General features: G+C 38.4%; 1 protein-coding gene across 2 annotated transcripts; it reads left to right on the forward strand.

The window, feature by feature from the left end:
- On the forward strand, window positions 1-26,997 carry cabp7b (calcium binding protein 7b). 2 transcript variants are annotated; one of them, XM_004538102.5, is made up of 6 exons: window positions 1-241; window positions 771-881; window positions 21,870-22,013; window positions 22,100-22,212; window positions 22,509-22,656; window positions 22,753-26,997. In XM_004538102.5, exons 2-6 carry the CDS (start codon window positions 773-775, stop codon window positions 22,878-22,880), a joined length of 642 nt encoding a protein of 213 aa, XP_004538159.1. In that variant the 5' UTR covers window positions 1-241; window positions 771-772; the 3' UTR covers window positions 22,881-26,997. The 2 variants fall into 2 exon arrangements, with proteins under 2 accessions (XP_004538159.1, XP_004538158.1); XM_004538101.5 differs by having other exon boundaries at window positions 1-881.
- Window positions 26,998-27,653: the final 656 nt, after the last annotated feature.

The following is a 27,653-nucleotide window of genomic DNA, read 5'->3' on the forward strand; positions in this document are numbered from 1 at the left end:
CACCCAGGATTCCCTTCAAGCTGCTCTTCAGGAAAAAAGAATGTTACAAGATTTGTTTCCCGCCTCGTTTACCGGATAGGATCAGCACGCCAGCGCTGCTGCTTTATCTTGTGTTGTCTATTTTTACATTTTTTTTAAAAGAAGATGCCGAAACGGGGAAGAAAAGTGAGGCAGACTATACCGGGAACACACTATTTAAAAGATCAAGACTCCTTATAGGAATCAGTAAGAAACATTATAGGTAAATTATCTTTTTAGGGTAGAATTTTTCTCCCATTTCTTTTTACGTGTTTCTTTTCCTCGTTTTAATGCTGTGATGCAGGAGCTTTGGAAGAATTGCAAATTAGCCTGTTTATCTCGTTGATTTGGATCTTGACTTTAATATAAGCCAAATATTTGCTCGTTTGAGGCTTTATTTAGGGCTCTAGACATACTGTCGCTTTGCTCAACAAGCTATGAAGTAAAAGTTTTACACGCCAATTTTATTTGCCTTTTCGCCTCGTGTCTTGATCACAACACGCTGCTGCAAGGGGCTGTGCACTGAAACCAACCGCGATTTACAATCTGCATTTTCAGTCGAGGTGATTTTACTCGTGTTTTCTGCCCTTGGAAGAGGAAGGTTGAACTCCGCTGAGGGAAGGTTTACCTCCTTTCATTTGCTTGAGTTTCTTTTGCCTAAAAGATCAAGGACAGTAGCAAAGGGTTTGTCAAAACTCCGGAGAGCGAGGCTATATGAAGATCGAGACACAGTTGTTGCTTTTCCCTCGCAGAAATGCCAGTGCGTGCTGTGACCACCAGGTTCATGTACAAGGGACTTTGCACTATTCCAGATGTCCTCACCTACCGGACCCCTGTTAACCTGCCTGAGGATGAAGTGGAAGGTGAGGCTTGTTGTTTTTTTGCTATCTGTCTGTTTGCTTGCTTTGAGCATGGTTTCAACCAGTGACAGTAACGATAACAGCTGTAACTCCCGAATTCGAAGTTCAGCTGCCAAATCAGGACCCTGGAGAGCTCCAGAGGGTGTGCGCTGTACAACCTTTTCAACAAATCCGACACCAGATCTCTGTGTGTAAGATCTAGATGGTTTATAGTTTTGTGCTGGGGAAAATACCGACAAACTATGCTCTTACTTTTTTTCTTGCTTATGATTTTTGGCACAAAATTAAGCTGTAGAAATAGTTAATCGTGCTTTTTCCATTCATACATCAACCAAAAATTTCAATTTATCATCTAATCACAGCAACGGGATATTATATTGTGAGTAGACTGCATGTTTATACACTGCATTTCTCGGCTGTACCCCTGACCTCTATGAGACTCCGTTGCACCTGCTGTTATTTACTCATCCAGCCAAGACTGAGACACAGACTGACGAGTAGAGGGACTCTGAATTTTGTTAAAAGGGAAGGATCCAGTAATGGACAAAAACACTATAATGAATGTCAAACTCATAAATATAAAACTGCAGATTACTTGAAAATCGAAGGCAGACAAAACTCATCAATGAGATTGAACGATGGACTCATTTTGATCCATAAATTGCATCATTTCATCTTTTATGAATTGCATTAACCAGAAAAGAAGAAGAAGAAGAAGAAGAAGAAGAAGAAAAGAAGCTTTCATGCTGCACAGAAAGGGCAAGTGAAAGATTCACTTAAGCATTAAATTCACACTTGCTATTGTAACTGTAGGGCCGAGTTGTTAAAAATAGAGGTTTTGTTTTGCCAAAATGGTCCTCACAATGAGAATGCACACTTGGCAGCGATTTGGAACAAAGCCAGGCAGACTACAATAAAGAGATAAGTCAGATCAGATTTGATATCGCCAAGTCTTTTATGCATAGGGAATTCCATTTCCCCTTTCTTCTGTCTGTAGGTTGCCCGGTCCTCACAAGTGGCTGCCTGCCCTTGCTTCGAGCCACTCATTTGACATTGAAAATCCGCTATCTGCAGACACGATATAAATTAAATTAAAAGATTGGCTATGGAAAAGCAAGAAAAGAACAACAGCAGTAAAATGTTGGCGGGTGGTGTCATCAACGGCCATGCAGCTTTTCAGGTATTGGGCGAGTCTTTCCAAATTTTAGTTTACTAATTGAGTCATTAAATATTCAGAGTAAGACAGACCACTGAACCATGAATATTTACTGCAGGGAGGATTCACTGAGCATGTAATGCACTGCTACGTTTGCATGGCCTCACACCCTAGCAGTGCCAACAAGTAATCTTCCTGTTTTCACCTGCTCCAGTGGCAGGTAAAATGCATTAACGAGAACTGTAAGTTGATGAGGGAGGCAAGAGAGTTTAAGATGAACCTCTCCTGTTTACCAGCACAGAGCCAGTCCAAGGCTTTGAATCTGCAGCCTCCAACGTACCCTTTCACTGCTGCGCCACCTTAACGCACTCTGAGGGAGCTGCAGCACTGCTTAAATGAACCTTTTTGGTCTGCTGCAGTCCAGGGTTTCTGAAAAATCCCCCCTCTCTTCATAGAGGTCCGAAATTCAGACTGTAAATGTTGTTTCATCCACAAAATCTTTAATTATATTGGGGCAGAAGTTCCCTGATTGCACAGCTCACATAATTACTTTTTATAATCATATTTATGATAATCTTTTTTTTTCTTGCAAGGTGCACATATATACTCCAAGTGCAACTGGACATGTTTAGAATGATCCTTGATTCAGTGAGTCTGTCGCAGTCAGAAAAACAAACCTGATAAAACAGATAACATTTTATGCTTCATATAGGATTATTATCATTCTGTGCCATGCTGCCAATAACTTACGCAAGCCTCCATTTTCTCTCTACATGTATCCTAACATCTAAACTCATCATCAGGCTCACAGAAACTATAATCGCAGTAAATCAGTTTTTAGTATTGAAGAGCATGCAGGCGATGAGTTGTGCGGTTAAATCAATGGGACTTTTTTCTTGGTGACATTGTTTCAGGCACGGGTCGACTGCCACTTTGGAATACACACAAAAAAACACAATACAAGGACAAGAGGACCTTGCATCCTGTGCAATGACACGTGCTGCAACGTGGACAGTACATAGAACAACCCGTCCCAGACAAACAAGTTAAAGAGTTTCATTTTACCTCCAAGTTTTAGTGTTGACTGATTTTCTCCTGTACCAGTAAACCAGCAGCATAAGAGCTGCAAGATGCATTGTCTAAACAATCCCCCACTCGTTAGCTGAAACACAGTGGCAAGATGGGGAAAAATGTTGTGCAGTGGATCTGCAAAACGGGACTGAGCACATAGCCTGTGGGGAGAGTTTTACCTGAATCTCTGGCGTAGTCACTAGAAACCCAGGTCAAGAGTTTTTGTTTTGTGCAACGGTTTTTAAAAAGCTCAAAAAATATTATTATTCATCTTCATATAATATCCAGTACCTTTGAGATTTTCTACAAATGTGACCTTTTCAGAGGGTTTTAGAAAAAAAAACAAATCTGTTCAAACATCACTCATCTTTAGAAGTTTAAAGGGATGCAACAGGGGACTGAATGTGAAATATCACATAGCTTGTTCTCTGTTCACAAGTTCTTCAAATTTAATGCAGAAAACTGTTAATGATTTGTGGGCATGTGGTGAGATCTGATTTTCCAACAGCTGTTCAGTTACATATTGGATAAAGGTGGGCAGCAACACATTTCAGAGAGGATAAAAAACATCACCTTTTGACCTCCAGCCTTCATCTGAGTTTAAAAATATATAGCTATCAAACACCAGATTTTCCCATTAACAGCACCATCAGGGGTACCCCAGAAGCACCATGAACTGCAGTGCCTCTGTTTTTTTCATTGACTAAATATTATGTGCATTACGGTTATTCTACGACAAGACCTAGGGACCTTAAATGAGGATATAATTTACTATGATGTAAGGAATGACGTAACTTCTTTAAACTATAATGTAAAGTTGAAATTAAGAAAACAGCTGAAGATGGCATTAACTTAAAATTGAGTCAGATATTACAGAATCACATGTTTTCTGATTTTATGCTGCAATTGGATGAATATAACCAATAAAATGAAAAAGAAGTTCTAATTATTTCAGTGGTAGAATCAACACTCAACAGAGATTATATATAAATCTTTATAATCCTGTCATCTTAAGACTTTGCCATTTTAAGCTGCCATTTTATTAGGATCACAGTCTTAAGTGCAACATAATGACATCCCTCCCACCCCTCCAACAACCAAATCAGGCAGTAACTTACACTGTTTCCTGAAAACTGTACGAGCAAGTAAATGCATCAGTAGGAATGACAACAGTGAGGATTACAGAGACTTGAATGGACAGGACATCCTCTGGACTGGGTGAAGTTGAGGGAGGCTGATTAAGTGCTCGTAGCTCTTAATGGATATGCAGATCCCAGGGAATGTTTTTCAAACAGATGGTTGCCGAGGTGGGCAGAGCCGACAGCAAGGCTTCCTATCCTTTTCTCTGCCCTTGTGTCACGCACTTGTCATAAAGCCTGATATGAAGCCACACTATTGTAAAAGCAGCCGTTCTCCCGCCTCTTAGAAATCAGTGCGCATTTGTATATCTGAGATCTGTAGATCCCTCATGTAAAACTGGATCGGTTTAACTCATGATTAAATCATCTTTTAAAAATCCTAATCTGGGCAATGTGGCGTTGGGCACTCTCTCTGTAACCGTGGAACAAAAAGCTGCCTAATTCATCACAAATTATACGTGATAATTAAGCCATTATGTTAATGACATAACAGCAATCACTATATTTAATCATGTCCCTGAAGAAACCCATGAAACATTTATGTGTGCATTTATCCTGTAAACACTGTTAGGTGAATGTCTATGTGGACATTATGCAGTGCCAAGTTTCTCTCTATTTAATAAGCACTATATTAAATCCCAGGTCCAGAGCCATTATACATGACCGACTGGATAACCTCTAATGCCCATATTGGAATTGATCCAATTCATAATTACACAAATAAATAAAACACTCAAAAATGTATATTGTATAATACAGGAGACTCGTACAATACAAATTTATTAGACCACCTGTCAAAAGAATAAGTAAAGAACATGTTTTTAAAAAAACGCATTTATAAATAAATATTATATTATTATTATTATTTTTTAGGCAAATAGCAAAATGAATTCATGTTTGAGAAGTCAGAATTACTCAAGAATAAATTCAAGTGCTAAAACTAATTTTTCTGTTCAGGAATGCACGTACGTAAGTGCCTGTAATTTGGCATCTTAATTGAAAATGATTTTTCTGCTTTTTTGTATAATGGTAAATTTAAAAATTCATGGAAAACAACAAGAATTGTGTTTTAGCATTAAGGAGCTTGCACACACAGGTGGATTAACTATTATAGCAACATAAAATATTATTGTATTAATTATCAATTCTGTTAATTTATGGCAGCTGTGGTGCGAGCCTTACATTGAGTGGTGCTCTAATTAATTTGTTAAGCACTGTACATGAGGTAACAGACACAGTCTGTGGGTCTTTATTGATGTTTTAGAGCTTACTAGAACAAAAAAAATCAGCATTTGTTGATTACCGGAATGATATATACAACATTTTCTGATAATTGTGCAAATTATCATTTTATTAAGACATGATCTTGCAGTGTCAGTATTAAAATGTCTAAAACACACCCCATAACCCAGAGTAAATTGGTGCTTTAACTACACATGTGCTGGCACAGATAAGACACTCTTTTTATGGCTGACAACAGCTGTGACTTCCTGCCAGTTAAACTCTTGGAGGTCTCTGCGAGCTTGTATCGTTCCTCGGTGCATCACCGACAGAGAATGTGAACAATATTTATAGATCACAACCAGCAGGAGAATCCCCCAGACATCAAGCATTGTAGTGGAGTGCAGGCCTTCTTCCACTTTGTATGCAAAGCTGTTGTCTTTTATGCTTACAAATGGAGTTCCTTTTTGCTGCAACATTGTAAGCAGGCATTATATGTGTTATGTTGGTTGTGTTACTGTATTGCAGGTGCCTAATTATACACATACAGTGACAGTGGTCAGGACAGAGGCTGGACATGCTCTGTACATATGCAGGTAACGCTTTGTAGTAATTCCATCATTTATAAGCTTTAATGATCATCATTTGCAATACATTAATATACAGAGTTGTATTAAGAAATCATCAAGCCATTTATAAGTTTAAATTAGAACATGACCACGAACAAATTATGACTACATCGTTAATAAGTGATGGATTGTGGGAGCCTCCCTGGCAGGTCACAGATGGTGCAAAGGTTCAGACTGAGGCCAGTACCCACTCGACACAGAACCCATGTGATGAATTTCTTTAACACTGACACGTTACAATCTGCTGGCGGTCCATCGTTCACAAATTTAATGTAATTTGTAGTTAAATAAGTAAGTCAAATGTTATTTCTGTAGCACCTTTTTAAGACAAGCATCTCAAAGTGCTTCACGACAAAATGCCAGAATATTTAAAAAATGTTTTAAAAAGACAAACAGAGTTAAAAATAGCACAATCATTTATTGTGCTTATAACAGGCTAACTTAAAAGTAATAGCTCATCAAAATAAAACCGTTATAAAGAGACGCTACAGTAAATACTCACATCCGACTTACAAAGAATTCAATGTCTGAATGTTTTATTTTTTAATCATTTGCTAATAATTTGTTCATGATCACAAATTTCACTTACAACAGATTTGTGTTGCCACTTATCAAACATCCTTAAACGTAATGTAAACTGTAGTTCATCATTAATTAAAGTTTTATAAATGACTTGTAGCTGAACATTATTATCAGGTGTTACACTTGTAAACAATACGGTTTAAAAACAATAATCATAAGCTGTGTGTTTAATGTAGCTTTCTGCGTGGTCAAAGATCTGGTCATTAATGTTGCAGCCAGACAGAAAACTTCACAATTTCAAATAACAACACTAACACAAGACGTTAATTATGAGACTGCATCCTTAATCTCCCCTTGTCTGCCGCTAGGCAACAGCCATATTTCATTCACATCATTATACTGAGCTTGGAAATGCTCAAACATTGAGCTAATAAATACTCAACCGGTGGCAAAAATATACTCTCACTGGTCACTTCATTAGGCACATCCTTCAACCAGTTTGATTTGAGCTTTGTGACGTGGTGTGTCAGCCAGCCGGAAGCATAAATGTGCTCATAAATGGTCATTAACAATACTCAGGTAAGCTGTGGCATTTAAATGATACTCAGATGGTACTAAAGGGCCCATGATGTGCCAAGAAACTATCCCCTACACCATTACACTACCACCAGCAGTTTAAATTATTAACGGAGGGCAGGATCCATACTGAATGTTGCAGACTCATCTGAGCAGGCGGTATTTTTCCAGACTTCTGCTGTCCAGTTTTGGTGAGCGTGTGTGAACTGTAGCCTCGGTTTCTTGTTCTTAGCTGACAGGACTGGTACCCGGTGTAGACTTCTGCTGCTGGAGCCAATCTTCTCCACAGTTCAGCACTCAGAGATGCTGTTCAGCACAGCAACTTACTGTTGCCTTCCTATCAGCTTGAAGCAATCTGGCCATTTTCCTCTCAACTCTGGGATAAACGAGGCATTTTAACTGAGAAATGCCACTCACTGGATATGCTCTCCTGGTTGTGTGGTGCAATGGTTTATACGGTTGCCTAACAAGCAAAAGATTCCCAGTTTAATTAGACGAGGAAATACAAATCCCTTTGGAGGAGCGTCAGGAAGAGTAAAGATCTGCCAAATCAAAACATCCGAAGCTACCCACTGTGGCTCTCTCCTGTGACTAAGGGAGCAGCTGAAAGTAGCTTTCTCCACAAACCCTAGAGATGGTTGTAGGGAGAAATCCTGGTTGCAGTTTCTGAAGCAACCATGCCACTTTTAAAGTCACTTCATTCACCTTTCTTCCTCGTTTTGTGGGCTCAGACTGAACTTCAGCAGGTTTTCTCTACGTAAATTGATCGAGTTGCTCTCAAGTGATAGACTGGTTTGCATTAGTCTAATCAGGTATTTGTACCTAATAAAGTGGCCAGTTAGCATAATAATTCTACGTTGTTGTTAATAGAATCCTACAGGTCGAGTTAAAGGTCAACGTCAGTCTTAAATAAATTGAAATGGGAAATTTTGTCCTAATATGACCCAGCAATGCATCCATATCACTGGAGAAGAAGTTTGCATATTCTAAACAGTAAAGTTAATTCGTCTGTTTGTTAAAAACTCCACTTTCCTTTTGTCTTATTATGAAAAACATGAGAAAGTTAGTAATGACAATGTGTATAAAAACCTGAATATCATAAAACAGCATGGAAAAAGAAGAAAAACAAGATAAGAGCAGAAAATCAACACTTCCCTAACAAAAGACATCAGTCGAAGACAAATCTGTGCTGCCTGTCTGATAAGTTCAAAACAAAAGCTAATAAAGTTAAGCTGTAATTCTCAATAATTTTCCTGAAAGAAACCAGTCGCATGTTTTCAACTCAGCCCACAAAGAGCTGCAGGTAGTCATTTTAAGTACTTTTACACAGCAGGGACTCTTATACATGCCGGGCTCGTGCAGGGCATCATCACTGTGTTCAGTGATGGCATGTTTGTGTAAATGTAACAATACATGCAGGCTACAAATCTGCAGAAGCAAGTAAGTAGATTAAAATGTTGTAGTTTTAGAAGGTGATTTGTGTATTAATCCGTCTCACTGCTGTACACTATGGGGTTAGTGCATCTTTTTTGTCACATCACAATTGATCGTTATCATATTTTTGAAGCGCTCAGTTCGCACATCAGGACAGATAAGAACAGGGCTGTGAGGGTGTCACTCTGTACTCGTTGTGTCCCCTCGACACCTTCTACATGCATCCGCACTGCATGAACTCACATTTGTCTCGTTATTTTGCGATAAGCTGGGATGGAGCCAATTAAGGTGTGTAAAAATGAGTATTTAAACAGCTCTTTTGTTTGTGTGCTGGACAAGAGAGCAAAGTCTGGAGCTCCCCGAACAAATTAGTTCACTGTTAGGTGCCTGCTAATGTTGGGGGGGGGGGGGGTTAGTCACCTGGAATCAGTTGGGGTTGTTTGATTCAATATAATCATGCTCTAAGCAGCTGTTAATGTTATTTAGTGATGTTAAAAGTCGCATTATTTTGACAGCATTTGTATTATGTGCCGACCTACTTTTGCTCTAATGCATTAGCAGAGCTCTCTCTGGATACTGATTAATATGACTCACATGTAGTATCAGAACGACGGATGTCACGGGTGTCATCATACTATTACTGACATATTCCCATGGGAAGGTGAATTATTTAATGAGTAGATGTGACTCATCTCTCCCACTGATTTCTTTCTTCTTCTTTTTTTACCTTTTAAACTGTTTTCCACCAGAAGTCTTCTTTTAATAAGAAGACTGCGCTCCTCATTTGTTGACCAAAAGTTTACTTTTAAGTAGAGCATGTCAATTAGTGCCAGCGACTTTCTCTTGTCACCTCTGGACATGCAGTCTGAGGTTGCCGGAGAAAGGTGCCTAATTTAAGATTCCCATTTATTCTGGAAAAGAATCAAGTAACGCCTTTATTTTCATCCCTTTCATCCCAGCAACTGGCTGACACAAAAGGTCCTGTTTGATCCTGACTAACAGGGTGCAATTAGCAGGAAGGCCTGAGTCTCCTTTCTCCTATGCAAATGTAGCCTCTGAATGTGACTGGACACATGTACATATGCAATTCATCTGGTTTAGACTCACGTAAATTTGACATCTGATATGAGACCTGAGCGTGAGTCTGACACATGAAATGAGCTTTAATAATGTGGTGAGATGGAACATATTGTGAAGTATGAAGTCATGTTCAAGCAGTGACTTCGGGGCGGTGAAAAGAGGCTGTTGTTATTCTCTTCCGTTCACTTCCTGCGGAGCAAAGAGGCTTCTTCATCTACCCCCTGCTGTAACAGCTCTATTATCGTATCGTTCAATGTCATGATCATTACTGAAGGTGAAGAGGGGTTGTTGTTTTTTACAGTAAACTGGACAATCACAGTAGGGCTTTCTCAGCGGTGGTAGTGCATGGTCGATACCTTTTCTCGAGGATAACACTGCTTGTGTTTGTTTCTTCTGAAGGCAGCAGTCGTTTCCTCTGAACTTCCAGCATTTACATTATCTCCTCCAATGCATGAGAAGCAATGTGAAAGAGGTATCTTTTAGCTACTCTCTGTCCCGTTATCTTTATTTTTCAATGGGACCTTTCATCAGCACTTATGGTGTGATGGGTTCACTCAGCTCAAGCACTTAGATGTGACTGAGAGCGCTGAGGGAAGGTTACAGTAACTATAAGCCATCCACACTGCTTGCAGACTAAAGAAGAATTAGCTGATAAAATATAAACAAGGAAATAAATGCACAAATCCCAGGCATCTCTTTCTCTTTGGAAATCTCGGCAGCAATGACACAGTGGAGGAGTTCCATGCTATCAGTATTATTTAGTAACAAACGGCTGAGCAATTCTGAGCTACAGAGCTCAAAGAGAGGCCGTCATCAATCAGTTGTTCTCATACAAATATTAGAGGAGGTTTGTTTTCTAGAAAGTGTTAATTTTAACACATGCTGTGCTATGATACACTAACAATAAGGATAATTTATGGTGAGTATTTTTTACTTCACATAGTTGCAGTCTCATTAATTATAGTTTAGCTATTAAACATGACAAAATAAAAGATTTACCTTGGAAATATAAAGATCATAAACAACCTCACATCCATAAAATTAGGGATGCTGTTTAACATGTAAATAAAAACAGATTTTGATGGCAGCAACATGTCTAAAAATATTTGGTTTGGAGGCAACAAAAGGCTGCACAAGCAAGCAGTACAAAACGTAATCAGCTAGAGAAAATTTTGGCTACTAATTGTGGGTAATTTGCAACAGGTCAGTAACATGAGTTATTATAAGAAGAGCATCTTAGAGAGGCAGAGCTTCTCAGGTGTAAAGATGGACAGAGGTTCACTAATCTACAAAATACTGCATCTACAAATTGCTAACAAACTACTGATCAGTGTTCCTTGCTATAAAACTGCAAAGACTTGGAATATAATGTACAGTCATAATATCATCAAAAGATTTTGAGAATCTGGAGAAATCTCTGCATGCGAGGCTGAAACTCAGTGTGAGACACCTGTCATCTCTGGGCCTTCAGGTAGCACTGCATTAAAAAAAAAAAAAAAAAAGCTCAATCATGCAAAGAAGGAAAAGAAAAAGCCGAGTGTGAAGCAGCAATGACAATCCAGAAAGGCCAGGCTTCTCTGGGCCAAAGCTCATTAAAAATCGACTGAGGAAAAGTGGCAAACTGTTCTGTTGTCAGAGAACTCATTTTTTAAATTCTTTATGGAAAATATGGAGTAAAAAGGAGAGGGACCATCTGGCTTGTTAACAGCACTCAGTAAAAAAGCCTGCATCTCTGATGGTATGCGGGTGCATTAGTGCATATGGAATTGGCACCTGAAATCTGCAACGAGATCAATGCTGAGAGGTATACACAGGTTTTACACCAACATATGCTCCCAAACAGAATAGTATTTTTCAGGGGATGACTATTTCAGCAGGATGATCCTAAATTGCATGCTGGATGGCTTCATAACGCAGGAGACTGAAGTGGACAGCCTGCAGTCCAGACCTTTCAACAACTGAAAACATTTAGCACAACATGAAATGAAAAAGAAGATCCAGGACTGTTGAGCACCTAGAAACCCAAAAGTCCACCAGCTGGTCTCCTCAGTTCCCAGACATTTATGCACTGGTGTTAAACGGAGAGAGGATGCAGTAGCAAACATGGCCCTGTCCCAACTTTTTTTTTTTACATTGTTGCCATCAAATTCAAAATATGTGTTTTGCAAAGCACTTCATTCTGTTTATATTCACAGTTTTCATAGATAACCAAGATTTTTTGGAATTGTGTTTGCCTTTATACATTTGCAATTCTGCTATCTCTGTCTAATATCTCTTTTTATTTATTTATTTTCTTAATTGTTATGCAAAAAAATGTCATATTTGGTGATGTTTATCTCCTGCACGCTTTTAAACACATTAGGATTTAAGTAAAGGAACCTCAGTGACTTTTTTGACCCTGTCAGCAGCACTGAAAGTCTGCCAGTGGACTTCAGTAGGCATGGACCATTTTCAAATTTTTTTTTTTTTTTTTTTTTTTTGCTGCACCAGCGACCACCAAGAATATCTCTGTTAGGCGGTCATAAAGGTCAGTAGGATCTGTCGGCTTTCATGTTCATGTTTTAACTCTTTTGGAAGGTCAACAGACTTTTAAGCCCTGACCTCAGACCTGGCTAAAGTGACCGGTGTTGTAGACAAACCAGCTGAAGCTTACACAGGTTGTTATATTTAGGGAAAATTTGGAAGTTTTTGATAAAAAAGAAGGTAGTGATTTAAGAAAGAAGACAAACATATCTGTTAAATTAATCAAAGGAACCCGGTATATTTAAATTGAGTTTTATATATATAGGACCATTTCTTACAGTTATCTCATCTCAAAAAACCTAAAAAACAGCAAACAATTTTTTAAAAAGAACCTGGACCCCATAACTGCAGATCAGGAACATGCTGATCTGCAGAAAGGACAAGGCACAAACTACAGGAAAGAGAGGACAAAAAGTTAATGACATGCAACAGTCATGCATGTCATTAAGGAAAGGGGCTCTGCAGGATGAGCTGGTAGCAGCAGGGATGGTTCGGGGTCATCTGATCCAGCTCATACTAGAAAGAAAGAAAGAAAGAAAGAAAGAAAGAAAGAAAGAAAGAAAGAAAGAAAGAAAGAAAGAAAGAAAGAAAGAAAGAAAGAAACAAACAAACAAACAAACAAACAAACAAACAAACAAAGATTTTTAAAAGTGAAGTTGAAGGTGCTTCCTCCCCTTGAATTTCTGCTTCTAGAAACTATTCTAGGAACTGCAGTCTGAAAGCAAAGTGCTCTATTGGGACAGTTCATAGGATGTGATGTCTTTAAGATACCATTGGGCCTAATCATTGAAGTCTTTGTATGTGAGAAGAAGGATTTTAAATCATCCTGGATCTACAGAGAGCCAATAAAGAGAAGTTAATATTGGAGAAATATGATGTTACTCTCTAGTCCATGTTAGTACTCCCTGCTGAAGGCGTTTCAAAGAGCCACTGGGATGTCCGGCTAATAAAGGTTTACAATAGTGCAGTAACAAAAGTATCACTCTGAGACAACATGTTCCTAATTTTGACAGTATTACACTTGAGTCAGTATCATGTGGCTTCTTTTATTTCAATGACACACTCAGTCACTGGAATAAAATGTAGTGACTGCTGGTGTTAAATATAGTGGGGCGAAGCCACTAGCTCAAATAACCTACACTAATGCAGATCAACAGATAAAAAATTATCAGACCTATCAGCCATCGAGGTTACAGTCACCATTATGACCCTGTTGGTCCAACTTGCCGTGAAATTGTCAGTCAGTATTTCTTTTTGCTTTGATATGGAACAATTTGATGAAATTGTCACCTTTGTCTCAGTAAATTCAGATGGTTGTTTGCAGTAATACCCCTCGATTATATGCTTTTATACTTCTTTCCCTCAAGTGACTCATTCATTCAACTTTTGTAATAGAAGATGTGTGAAGGCCAATGAGAGTGCTCAAACCAACCAATGACAAATCAACGTTGTTTGCTGACTACTTGGCGTGTTTTGGAAATTTGTTGAAGATGGTTTGGCAAAGGGATGTGAAGTGTGTTCATTCATGGGTAAAAACAGTTGGGTTTGCAAGTTTTTGTAACGAAACAGGATCACAAGTTAATGTCATGCTGAGAAAATGAAAGGCTGATTTCTCGAGATAATCATGCAACTGATCACAAGAAAACAAATTCTTTGTCTCTGGGATCTCGGTAGCTATGAAGATGTGTAATTTCACCATCTAATTACCAGTGAAATTAAGTTTTGCAGCAGCATCACAGAAGTGTACGTGCACATAAAGTTACTGTACAGCAGAGAATAAATAAGGAGGGTCGATCTGAAAGTTTTAACACAACACGGTTTCTGCTCGTGTCAAAACCTTGACTGAAGTATAGTCTGGAACTGAATAAATGACACTCCTTCATTTTTAAGTTAAACCAGTTGCTCCAGTTTGCTGGATGCCATCTGTGCTGGTCAGCATGAACTATACCATGATCAGGAAGAATGGGCCACTTAAAAAACACTTGATTTAATTTCTATTTATCATTGTTCCCATCAATGACAAATACGAAAGCACATCAAAGTAGAAGCTGCTGCCTGCTGTGCATCTCTCAGCAGCACAGATCCATGGACAGCAGCAAGGATGTTCATTTCTTGTCATCTGCATGTGCGAGAAAGAGAATGTTTTACAAATCTACCCTTATCTGTGAAGATAAGCTAACCTTTATGCCAAGAAGCAAAACCACGCTCGCTTTATTAAAGTGAAATCATGATAAATAACTTTCACCCATGAATCATTCATCAACAACAGCCTAAAGTTATGCTTTATCCATGAAGCTAACGATACAGAAAAGGAGAAAATTGTTATTGTTAGTATTTTTAAAGCCTCCTTCGTCCCATGGAGAAAAACAGACAAAAACAAAATGTATAAAGAATCTTTAGGATCTTTTCAGAGGATCTCTTGTCATATTATGTGTCATATTCCCCAGGGCATCACAGCAGCTCAGACTTGGTATAAAATGATGAAAATGAGATTTATTATTCCACAATTAGATAAACCGTGCATCGATATCTTAAGATAACTAGATAAATTAGCTTATCATCATAAGATATCAGAAAAAAAATAACTGAAGGCATGGCTGCTCTCATTTCCTGTAGCGTTAAACAGAAGCAGTCAGAAGCAATTTGTGTTTTGGATTTGGATACAAGTGTGATACACACATATATTCTTCATGAAAAAACTGTCCCTTTCTATTTCATTACATATTATCTACGCATCAGCACTTATTTCCGTGAGCCCTTCTGTTGGCTTTCTTTTAAACTATAACAGCATAACTGCTTTTTCACTCATCTCATTAAAACCTAATCATTCATGCACAAACAACAGGCATTTTGTGATTGATTGTATAAATGCTAAAAGCTAAGATTCTGGAGTTATTTTTAAAAGTTGTTTTTGTTTTAGAGTTTTTGTTATTTTTACATCCAAAAGTAAAATCCCAGCAGGACCTCCCAAATCGGAAAACAGTTTTACTTTATTTGTGATTTGTGTTATCTTTCCAAGATAATACAATTCTTATTTGTATTGTTCACTCCTTTCTAAATCTCTAGTGCTCATTTAATACATAATTTTTTTAAAAATTGATTTAGATGGATTGATAAGTAGGCCAGCACAGAAATACTTTAAAGCTGCTTTCTTTCTAATGGCCACCAGGGGGCAAAACGACTTCCATTCCCGACTTTTAAATAAAAACAATTAGCTGAGGGCTTTATGGCTCTGTTACACCAGAGTAAAAACAAGACAGCAACCTCCTTGCAGCTAGAAAATTTGGTGGATGAATTAAACTTTTTAGCTTTCGGAGACGGATTTTGAAAGTAGTTGTGGCAACCAAGTTGTTGCTCAGAGGTTGAGTGTGCAGCACCCCGAGCTTCTGGGTGGGAGATAGCTTGCTTCCAAATAATCCCAACTGGGAATGGATTCTTCCTCAAACAGATTGGTGAAGGTTTGACAGTAATTACCATCTAATTTATAAATGCAGATGGATTGCTGACAGATTGCAATCAATCTGAGTCCATCTGCACCGATTAGCTCAACTCATCTGTATCATAGTTAAGTTAGTTTAAGTTTGTTTTTATTGTGATTTTCATGGTATGTACATGGCAACAGATTTGCAGTTTCCAACACAGGTAATCAGCGTATTGTTATATTCAGATCACATGTAAATGCCAACTTGACCCATTCAATAGGAGACTGACAGCAAGTGACTGATGTGGTTTGGGGACTATTAATGGGTCTCAACCTTCAGAGCAAACATTTAAAGGTGGTGGCCATGGTCTCCAAATGCTATTTTCACCAGCATGACTTGCCTGATGAATATTGAATATAAAAACCATTTTGTAAAAAGAAAGATCGATAAGTCTCAGCAGATCTGTTTTCGAAACTCTAAGATGGCGAACAGTGGATGACACCAAAGTGGCCATCTTTTATAATGTATGAGGTCATTCTTAAAAAACTAAACACCTTGACACTTTGTTTACATTTGATTCGGCTCATAACGGTCTTCGTGTCTGAATAAATGTAACAATAAACAGTCAAGCATTTACATAATGTCTTGTGCCACATTCATTCATTCACATGGCAATTTATTCTATATATACAGAAGTTTATCGATCAAACACAAACACCACTGGATGCATCTGGCCTCCATATTTGCCCAGGGACACTTCAACTTCTAGTCTGGATTGAACCACTGACACATTTCACAGCATTTTAGGAGCCACGCTACTGTTGCTGCTTTGAGCAGTCACCTATTTCACACCAATATTAATAATTTGCTTGATAATATTGCTTTCAAATTGTTTTCCTCCACTCTCATATTGCAGAATTAACTAAAAATATTCTGTCATACAGACAGAATATAAATCATCAAATCAGTGATTCAAAGATTTTCACCACCTGGCTTCAGACAGCCGAGTGGGTGCACCCTCACAGCAGTGCAAGGTTACAGATATTCTGATCAAGGACTCAAAGTAAACACCTGAGTCGGCTGAATGTTTTCCACACTTTAAATAAAAATTCAGTTCCATCACTTTGCTATTGTTGTATTGTGTGTTTACCTGTACGTATTTGTTTATTTGCAAGTGAACATTTTTCCAGGGATATGTAACATGCAATGTTAGTACGAACGTCTCACAATGGGGTGCTTAAAGTACTTTATCATGCCCAGTGTGGCACACAGGAGCTGGATACAGTACTGTCAGTGATCATGTAACACTGACTTTTGTTGAGTCTTACCACATCAATAAGGTTGTAGTACTTCCTTCTGCAAAATGAGCTTGACCCATGTGGGCACACCGGGAGTTAAGATGTCAGTATTGATTGGATAAAGGTCCGTCTCTTTTAACTTTAAAAAGGACAGCCTTTATCAGAAGTAAATCTACATATTCAGCTACATAAATAAGCCAATCAATTATGTTGGCGATATCAATACATGAGGGAGAAAAACAATAGTGAAGCGCTTCAGTCTGTGGAGGATCAAATCTTGACAAACAACATTTACATGTTAAAAAATGCAAATTATAATCAAAATTTTCAACAAAGTAAACACATATTGTGTCCCTCATGATTCCATGTGTGTATTTTATTTATTTTTTTCAGATAAATATTCATTCCTCAGTGTGTGAAACAATCTGTAGTCCAGCCACTGCTCAGCTGGCTAAGAGAATTCATTATTTGTCACTGGCATCAGAGGTCACAACACTGAATCTGGGATTGTGCTCAGGGAAGATAACAAAACTCAAGCAGTGCTGCTGGGAGTAATTTAGACAAATATGTTGTGTCTGATGTGTCAAGGTATTGCACAGACAGTGCCACTTGTCCAGAAGGACCTCAATTTACGTTCCAAAGACTTTGTCTTGTAGTGCTTTATTTTATTTTTTAAAGAGGATTATACACTGCCGCTATAACCACAATTTGCAAGCTATCACTTAAAAACTGCACTCATTCATGTGCACAAGATGGATAGCTAGTGCTCGTCCTCATCTGGGCTTGCATGCTAATTGTGGTTGCCAAGCGTGTGCTGCTGAACTTGGGGAGCCGCTACAACGAGTCTTCAACCTCAGTCTGCGACTGGGGAGAGTGCCCGCCCTATGGAAGACATCCTGCATCGTTCCGGTCCCCAAAAAGAACCGGCCCAATGAGCTGAATGACTTCCGACCGGTGGCACTGACGTCACATCTTATGAAGACTCTAGAGCGGCTCTTCCTCAACCTCCTCCGACCACAGGTACAACATGCCCAGGACCCACTACAGTTTGCATACAAGGCGGGTGTCGGAGTGGAGGATGCCATCCTGTACCTCCTACACAGAGCCCACTCACACCTGGATGGGGGAAAAGGCACGGTCAGGATCCTGTTTCTTGACTTTTCCAGTGCCTTTAATACCATCCGGCCCTGTATGCTTCAAGAAAAACTGAACAGGATGGAGGTGGACCCCTGCCTGGTGGCTTGGATCTCCGACTACCTCACCGACAGACCACAGTACGTCAGGCTGAAGGACATCACGTCTGACACAGTGGTCAGCAGCACAGGAGCACCACAGGGAACTGTGCTGTCCCCTCTTCTCTTCACCCTGTACACCTCTGACTTCTGCTACAACTCTGAATTATGCCACATTCAGAAGTTTGCAGATGACACGGCCATCATGGGGTGTATCTGGGATGATCGGGAAGAGGAGTACAGAAGTCTGGTGAGGAACTTTGTCGCATGGAGTCACACAAACCACCTGCAACTCAACACCTCAAAGACTAAGGAACTGGTTGTGGACTTCGGGAGGTCTAGAGCAGGTCCACTGCCGGTTCAGATAGAGGGGGAGGAGGTGGAGGTGGTCAACAAGTACAAGTACCTCGGGCTGTGGGTGGACAATACACTGGACTGGTCATGCAACACAGAGCACCTGTATAAAAAAGCCCAAAGCCGACTGTACTTCCTCAGGAGGCTGAGGTCTTTTAACATCTGCAGGAAGCTCCTGAGGATGTTTTACCAGTCGGTGGTTGCTGGAGTACTTTTCTATGCTGTGGTGTGCTGGGGGAGCAGCACAGCAAAGAAGGACTCATCCAGGCTGGAGAAACTGATCAGGAAGGCTGGCTCTGTGGTCGGCATGAAGCTGGACACTCTGGTGACAGTGGCAGAGAAAAGGACATTAAAGAAACTGATGGACATTATGGACAATGCCAGGCATCCTCTGCACACGGCCATTAACAACCAGAAGAGTCTGTTCAGTGACAGGTTGCTTCTCCCAAAGACAAGAACTAACAGACTTAAAACCTCCTTTGTCCCACACGCCATCAAACTGTTTAACTCCTCTCTGGAGGGGAGAGGGAGGGGAAACAGGAGGACAAAGGAGGGAACAACTAAGCTGTAGTGCCTCTTCACCTCACTGTGCAATACCTTTTGTGCAATACTTTTGTAAATAGTCAACGGTGCAATAGACTCAATACTTGAAATGTGCAACTCACTTGTATTTTTATTTTTATTCCTATTTATTCTATTTATCCCCTTCGTATATTTTATTTATATTGTCTCTGTATTTATATATATGTGTGTGTGTATAACTCTGTAACTTCTGTCAGTGCTGTGCTTTTTTGGAAATCGAATTTCCCAGAGGAACCCACCCGAGGGATTAATAAAGTTCTATCTTATCTTATCTTATCTTACATAAATGCATGCAAATTGGTTTTCTACATCATATAAGCACCCAGCGTAATCACATGCTTTACATATGAACAGTTCATCCAAGCCTTTTGGTTTAAAGCAATTTTCAAGATAAAAGAGTGTATGTTTAGCTTATTCTGGTGTTGAATGATGAATGTCTAAGTATTCATAGGTTTCTTGTGGATTAGGTGGATGTCTACGTGTTTGTTCTGTTAATTCCACCTTTTTATTCTCTGCAGTGTCTCGGGCTATCACTGCTCAGGTATCGGCTTATATCATTGATATATTGATGTAAAAATTAGACTTCCAGTTCATTTTGTTTCTTGTTTCATCCAATCAAGCAATGAGCTGAGCTAGCATCCAATAGTCTTGTATATTTGAGGATCTACATCAAAGAACTACCGGCATTCAGCGCCTTTGAAGTGCAACTGCTCTTTTTCACCACTTCAAACAGAATACAGTGATGCCAAGTGAGGACAGGAGCCAAATGCCAATGTTTATGGATTATTTACCAAAAGTTGCAGTTTTAATTAGAAACACATGAACCTGCTTGCAGCCTTCAGTCAGAAGTGATTGTATTATGACCACAGTAGCAGGTACTGGCTCAGAAGATCACTTACTATGAATGAAGAATAACACTGCATCACAGTGGGAAATCCTTTAAATATCTGTCACAGATAACACAAGATACAGATAAACAAAGCAGATAATAGTTTAGCCAGGAAGACTAGAGCATTGCCTTTTTCATTATTTGCCATTCATTATTATTTACCAGAGGATTGAACTTTACATTGCGCACTTACATGTTCAAACACCTCTCTGCTAATGGTTGTGTAGTATTACAGTCTGTCTGAATGCTCAAGCATTAACGGTAGCTTTTGAAGCACTATCTACAAAACCATTAGCACTTGGAGCCAAAGCACTGGCTCAAACTAAATGCTTTACATTTATAGAATAATTTCTGCAAAGCTTCACTCAGATACCTCACTTCAGGCAACACTTTCAACACTACCTAGCTACAATATTGCAATATGATGTGAAGGATAAACAACTTTCTCCTTATTTGTATTAATAGTGTGTTTTATTCAGATGGATTTTTCTGTGTACACAGTTGTTTACTCGTTTAAAAAAAAAAAAATTGCTATGCCCTGCACACAGATGAGCCACAACCACGCATTTACACACACTAACTCATTGGGTGGTTAGTGCTTCATGCGCTTATTAAAATGATAGTTTGTAGGTAATTATGGAGGCAGTTGTATTTTACAAGAGCGTAATGAGTTTTGCAGCAATTTTATGCTTTTGCAACATGTAAACTGTTTTGCAGGTTTGAAGAAGGGTTTTGTTGGTGGTCATTTTAAATTTAGGCATTTTAAATGAAGAAAGAAAGACTGCAGTACATGATGCTAAAACACGCATCTCCTCTTTTTGTCTCTCACTGGGATGCTGAAACTTTTAATATTGCTTATGTTCTGTGGGCTGAAATTTTAAAATGCAGCGTTTCTGTCTCAGTCTATTCTACTGAAACAATCAAACTACACTCTCATAAAAAGTGTACACTAAAGGTCTATTTCTGTCTCTGCAGTTCCAGTGTATATGTACGTCTTTAAGGGCAAAAGTTTGTATGCTTCAGTGCACTGTAACGATCACATTTGTACCTCTTCTTCTTTTTAAGGTGCAACATTAGGAGACAGCTGGCCAACAAGAAATTAGGCAATTTACTCTTAGATTTAAAGTTTCTGCTGTTTGGTTTAAATAGATAAAAGTAATTTGGTGTATTCTGACTTGTTTAACTCGTGTATACCAGCAGCAGGGTGCAGTAGGGCAGCACTGTCGCCTCACAGCTAGAAGGTTCTGGGTGTCTTTTCCCTGTGCCTGGTGGTCAGAACATTCACAAGCAACTTGCGTTTCTCTTTTTAGATAGCATGCTTAACATTATCATTTAAAATCAATTGATAATTAGTTGTACTGTTTCAAAAGGTTGTAGCTTTCTGTATTAGACATTTCCAAAACATTGAAGACCAATAGTTCTTTCAGTACTGTCTGCTTCCCACTCCTTGTCACACATTTTACCCAAACATTTACCGAACTGAGTTTATTTTGGAGTCAGTATTTGGAGGAGGAGCATAGTTTCTGTAGGATTTATTCAAAAAAGAAATGAATATCTTTACTACTGTGAAATATTCTGGCTCATGGAATAAAGAAACCTGGAGAAAAAAAGTTGCTTTCACTCTTCAAACACTCAATATTCAGCTATGCCTCCTCTTTCTCAAAACACAAACATCTAAGACAGAGGGATTATAGCCTTTTGAACTGTGACCCACAGCAGCTGTTTGAAGCTGCTTTTACTTTAAACTCTAAAAATAAACACCCTTTACTCGCCGACGTTGAAACCAACATGTTAAAAATCCGCCAGTTCAACGATAGCCCTCAAGTAACATGTTCGTTCTGTGTGCCTTCTTTCACTTCGCAGAGATCCGTGAGGCTTTCAAAGTATTTGACAGAGATGGGAATGGCTTTATCTCTAAGCAGGAGCTGGGGATGGCCATGCGCTCACTGGGCTACATGCCCAATGAGGTGGAGCTGGAGGTTATCATCCAAAGACTTGACATGGATGGTGGGTCTCTCTTGCTCTCTCTGCTGCAATTATTCCAACATGTGAGCTGCGTTAATGACTCGTCAATGTTTCGCTTGTTTCATCAGGCGATGGCCAGGTTGGCTTTGAAGAGTTTGTCACATTACTTGGTCCTAAACTCTCTGCTGCTGGAATGCCTGACAAGTTCAACGGAGCAGACTTTGACTCTGTGTTTTGGAAGGTATGTACTGTCCCATAATCCCCACCAATAAAGTTTAATCTAGTCATTTGAATATCAATCCCTCACAAACTACACCCCAGTCAGATAACTGCATCACATGTTGTGGACACCGGTATCCCCATTCCTTACAATCAGGAGTATAATCAAATTAATTACTCTAATATCTGATTTTTATAAAATATTTATACACTGCTGTTTATTGCTGACCTGCAATTTATGTGCATCACTGAGGGGCATAAAGGCAGAAGTTCTTCCTCTGCTAATTAGACCTCTCCTGGTGTTTTCTGTTTTCCCAGTGCGACATGCAGAAACTGACAGTGGATGAGCTGAAGAGATTGCTTTATGATACTTTCCGTGACCACCTCACTATGAAAGACATTGAGAACATCATCATGACTGAGGAGAACCACCTGAACAGTCCAGAGTCCCATGTGAACATTGATAGTATGTCTTATAATATCATTTTTATAGTATTTCATACATTTCTAAAGCTCCACTGACGCAGTTTTGTTCTGTCTCTTCTTCCCTTTCTTTCCGCAGCAAGCCCAACACAACAGGAAAAACACACTTGTGTGCGTAAAAGCCTGATTTGTGCCTTCGCTATCGCATTTATCATCAGCGTCATGCTCATCGCAGCGAATCAAATGCTCCGCAGAGGGATGAAGTAAATACGCGATGCCTGCTGGTTACAAACGGATTTACAGACAGACAGGGAAAATGCAAATGTTAACCAAAATACTTTATCATTTTGGGTTTTATTCACAGCTGACACCCTTGATGATGCAATCATAGGATCGCTCTGATATGGATAAAATGATGTCATGCAGTGGTTCTGTGTGATCACTAATCGTAGTACAGACAATAGAGAGAAAGGTATTTCAAGGGCTGATTGTTATCCAAAACAAGTTACATCTCATTCATTAAGATGGCTGATGTTTGCTAAGATTAGACAGAAAATCAGGCTCCAATTCTCCAAAATTTCAGAGTGCAGCAAGTGTTGTAACAATAGCTGTGCTTTGTCAGTGCATTTAATGTTGCTCTCAAGAACCCTGCCATTTGGAGTGCACCAAATAACGACAGCACCAATGATAGTAATAAAGCAATACAAAAGCGGGCCACATACTCCGTAATTTCAAATCGAGCTAAAAACATAAGGACAAATCACTGTGCACTGCATGCTGTCTCTTATGTCTCTGTTTACTGTATTGTGTCATGACTTTCAACTTGCATCAGGTCTGACAGACTTAACCAGCACCTTCTGCGATCTAAAAATACCAAAAAGAGCCCCTCAAATTCAAAACACAAAACTGGACTACTAATGGATGTATCAGTCTGTCAGTCAGTTCGATTTAATTGGTTCATCCCTTTATCCAGCTTGAAATATTTCCATGAATGTTGCATGTCATTCATGGCACCCATACTGTGAGATCTAATGAATTTGGCGGTGCCCTGTTTTGTTTTTTCTCTGCTATTTTGTTGATATTTTTGCTCAGTTTTTGTGATAGATGAACCACAAATGGGTGAGCTGCATTAGCATTAGCATTAGCATGCAGTCACTCTCATTAAGATCATGCTGCTGAGCTAAGGCTAGCATCGGAGTGCTGCTGTACAGTTTCAACAAACTGCTACAATGCCTGAGCTAAAATATTGTCATGTTACATTTATTTTAAGACCAACACAGAGAGTTTCATGAAGTCATTCAAACTGTTAGGTTTGTTTCTTGTCCCACCAGTTGCCACAAACCTAAATCATGCATTCGCTAACTCGTAGCTTCAGCTTCTAACAAAGACCTCAATTTGAATCAAAATGAAAGCGCATTCTATTTAAACAAATGGACAAAGAGAAAATGTGAAAGCATCAAAATATTTGCAGCGAGAGGCATAAACCGGTCAACAAGCACAACAACTGGATTCACAGCTCAAAAGAGAGGATCTACAGTTGTGATCCACAACGCATGTTACGTACTCTAGTCAAATTATCAGTGGAAGAAACTCCGACAGGCCTGTTTCAATAGAAATGTCACACTTTTTTCACAGTTAATTATTTTTGCTTTAAAGCTCAGAAGAATCTTTCTTGGCTGAGCAGATTGAGATTGCTTTGTAAAGCAAATTGATATTTTGTTAGCTGTAATGTGAAACAACTGTAGCTGAAGAATTAAACTTCACAAAAAAATCACAAGAATTAATAAACCAGACAAGAGTGTGTGTGTGTGTGTGGGCTTTATATAAAAGCTCCAGATACAAAGAGAAATACTGGTATCTTGATGTCCAGCCAAACGAATAACATGTTTTATATCCATAGCCTGCCTGCAATACATGCACATGCTGCATGTTTCAAATGTGCGCATCTGTAAGACGCATCAAAATCATAACGAGGCACTAAAAAACATTTGAGTAGCTGTATGACACGAGCTACCAGCTATAAATAAATCAAAAGAAGTTTAGAATTTAGATAAAACTAAATAATAATTGTATTTATAGCAAATAAGTATGAAGTAATTCAAGCTGCAAAATTGCATGTACATTAGATTAGAAGTAAATGTGTGTTATATGTGTGTGAGATTATTGAAATCTGGTGTAAGTGTTCAAATAATTATGCAATTTGTAAAGTGATCATTGCAAAAAAAAATATCTCAGTATTTGACATTTTTCTGTAAATGTCGACTTTTTTGTGGATGTGCACAGTATTACAGTTTTTCGCAACTGTTAAGACACGTTTCTTGGCGATTTCTGTCATCTAAAAACACAAAACCCAGTTTATAAAATAAAAACCTGAATTTAGACAAGTCTCCTCTGGTAATATGACTATCATGACTCTGATGAATATGTCACACTAAAACAATCCAACTCAATGTTCAGAGCACATATTTTCAGAAAAGGTCAATCTGTTTGTTCTACAAATTGCACAAATGTATACATTCCTCCGGCCACTTTATTATACACATCTGTTAAACTGTTTCACACAGCTGTCTTATCAGCAAATCACATGGCAGCAGTTCAGTACATTTAGGCATGTAGATATGGACAAGACAATCTGCTGCACTGAGCAAGGAAATATAGTTAAGTGACTTTAAACATGGCATTTTTGCTGGTGCCAGATGGGCTACTCAAATGGGCTCCACAGTCACCAGATCTCAACCCAACCAATCATAGCTGTGTAACCAACAAACTTGCAGAAACTGTGAGATGCTTTCATGTTAATATGGACCAAAATCTCTGAGTGTTTCCAGCACCTTGTTGAATCTGTGCCATGAAAAATTAAAGCAGTTCAGAATGCAAAAGAGGGTCGAACCCTTTACCTGCACTGTGTGACTAATAAAGTGACAATTTCCTGTAAATGCACTGACTATTCAGTATTCAGCCACAGAGAACATGACAAGTGTGGTTTGAATTCTTTGTCCTGCTCCACTTTCTACTCATAATTACCGGCTGTACAATCTGACACCGCTTAAACTGAGTAAATAACATAATTAACAGCAAGCCTGAACAATTTTAAGTTGTTCTTAGGAAATGTGCTTAACTTATGCCTCCTGCGGTTTCCGTTAAGCTTCACAAGTATATCAGTGTGAAAATGTGAGTGAGAGTGTATTTAGGAGTAAACTAGATCTGCAAATTGCATCTAACTTTGTAAAAGAAAATGTTTTGCCAGGAGAGCGATTCATTTAATACTAGATTTAGAAAACTGTGCATTTGATACAAAGAAACAAAGCTTGTGTGTTATCAGTTCAGAAAAACTGTAGAATACTAAATACTTTGCAGTATGCTGTGAACAGTAATTTGACATATCATAAAAATGTTGTTTTCTGGCTTTTACATGGACCACCAAAACAACATATTGTTTAAAGTATAACATGGTTATATTTTCTTACTTGGAAAGTAATACATTAAATCTATGTGGATTTATTATGAATGTAAGCATAATGTTTTGTAAAAAAAAACAAAAAAACAAAAATAGGTTTCAGATATAATTTTCCAGTCTGACTGGACATTCAGATAAAATCGTTTGCATGTATTTACGCCATGCACACAACTTTTTTGATTATTTGTCATTTTTCTGAATGTTTTCTTTAACAAACAATATTCTCTAGATTTTTTTCTTCCTCTTTTTACCTTAAAGGTTTATGAAAGCTATATCAGAGTGAAAGTATATACTACTGAGAGTCATACTGGCAATAAAACTGATATTTTTTCCGTATATAGTAGGTGTTTATGTAAAAGAATTTAAAAAACTATTTGTATGACATCACATTACCTCTCCATGAACATATCATGTAAAGTATGGGATTTTATGTGAATGTAAAATATAGTTACTGTGCCAAATCTTAACACGTGTGACAAATTGTGTCCTATTCTGTAGGTTACTGTGTTTTGATGAAAAGATTTATGTCAATTTTGTCAACAGGTTGTTAAAAATGTTCAATTTAAATGTAAATTTAATTTTGACTGTCAAGGTTTTCTGTTCTGTGCCTTTTGTAACTTGGAGTTTTAAAAGCTGCACTTTCATGAAACTGAAGTAAAGATGTAAAAGGATGGGAAATCAATCACATGAATACATGGCTTGAGGGAAAAAATGATACAAGATTTATTTTTAATAGGTGTCATAATAAAATATTAAGTATTTCTGTTTTATCTTTATCACTTCTCTGTTCTTAACACAATATCCTGCTTTGTTTTTATTTAGTTTTTTCAGTAACTGTTACTGCACATGTAGAGGTTACTGCATCAATTATACACTTATGTAAGTGATGTCTATAGATGCATGTAGTCCAATAAAAACAAGTGCATTAAGAAAGCTGTTTGTTTTTTTAAATTTCAATTTAAAAGATGTAAGAAAAGTAGAAATAGTTCATAAACGTAGAAAGAGTTATTGTGGAATTTATTTATAATTTGGAGGGCAACAAGAAAATTAAGAGCAGATCTAAAAAATTCTGAATTTATCTCGTTTTCAGCCGCTTCACATTCGAGGGAGAACAGTTGCCATGTTTCCTTATAATCAGCCCCTTTTTCACTGCTTTTTTCTTGGCAAATTGTTTTGTTGCTTGGTCCCGCCAACAACTATCAATAATGTGATTTAGAACAACACAGGAGTGTCCACACTGGATAAGACAAGCAGCAATATAGCAAAAGGACTGGAATGTCAATGACATCCAGACATGGTAACCTTTACTGAGGTGAAGCTGTGGGGCGAGAGTTAAACTCTTTTCCAAATCTGAGGTGAGACAAATAACCACCAGTGGGAGAAAAGGATACCGAGTGACATACAGTTACAAGTTCTTAACTTGTTGGACACGATTTTTGTAGTTTTGAGTATTGTAAGCTAAGAATCAAGATGTGATTGAAGTGGAGAGTTTCCGCTTTGTTGCATCAGTTAAGGAGTTACAGCCATATTTACATGTAGTTCCTGATATTAAGATGCTTAAAAATAATTGGACAGTTGACTGA

This window comes from Maylandia zebra, linkage group LG7, assembly GCF_041146795.1.
Source record: "Maylandia zebra isolate NMK-2024a linkage group LG7, Mzebra_GT3a, whole genome shotgun sequence".
In the NCBI taxonomy this organism is placed as follows: domain Eukaryota; kingdom Metazoa; phylum Chordata; class Actinopteri; order Cichliformes; family Cichlidae; genus Maylandia; species Maylandia zebra.

Excerpts from the sequence above, each read along its gene's own strand:
- cabp7b (XM_004538101.5), top strand. The coding sequence starts at position 773 with ATGCCAGTGCGTGCTGTGACCACCAGGTTCATGTACAAGGGACTTTGC. Across the intron at positions 22,014-22,099 it reads CCAAAGACTTGACATGGATG|GCGATGGCCAGGTTGGCTTT; the intron begins GTGGGTCTCTCT and ends TTGTTTCATCAG. Across the intron at positions 22,213-22,508 it reads TTGACTCTGTGTTTTGGAAG|TGCGACATGCAGAAACTGAC; the intron begins GTATGTACTGTC and ends CTGTTTTCCCAG.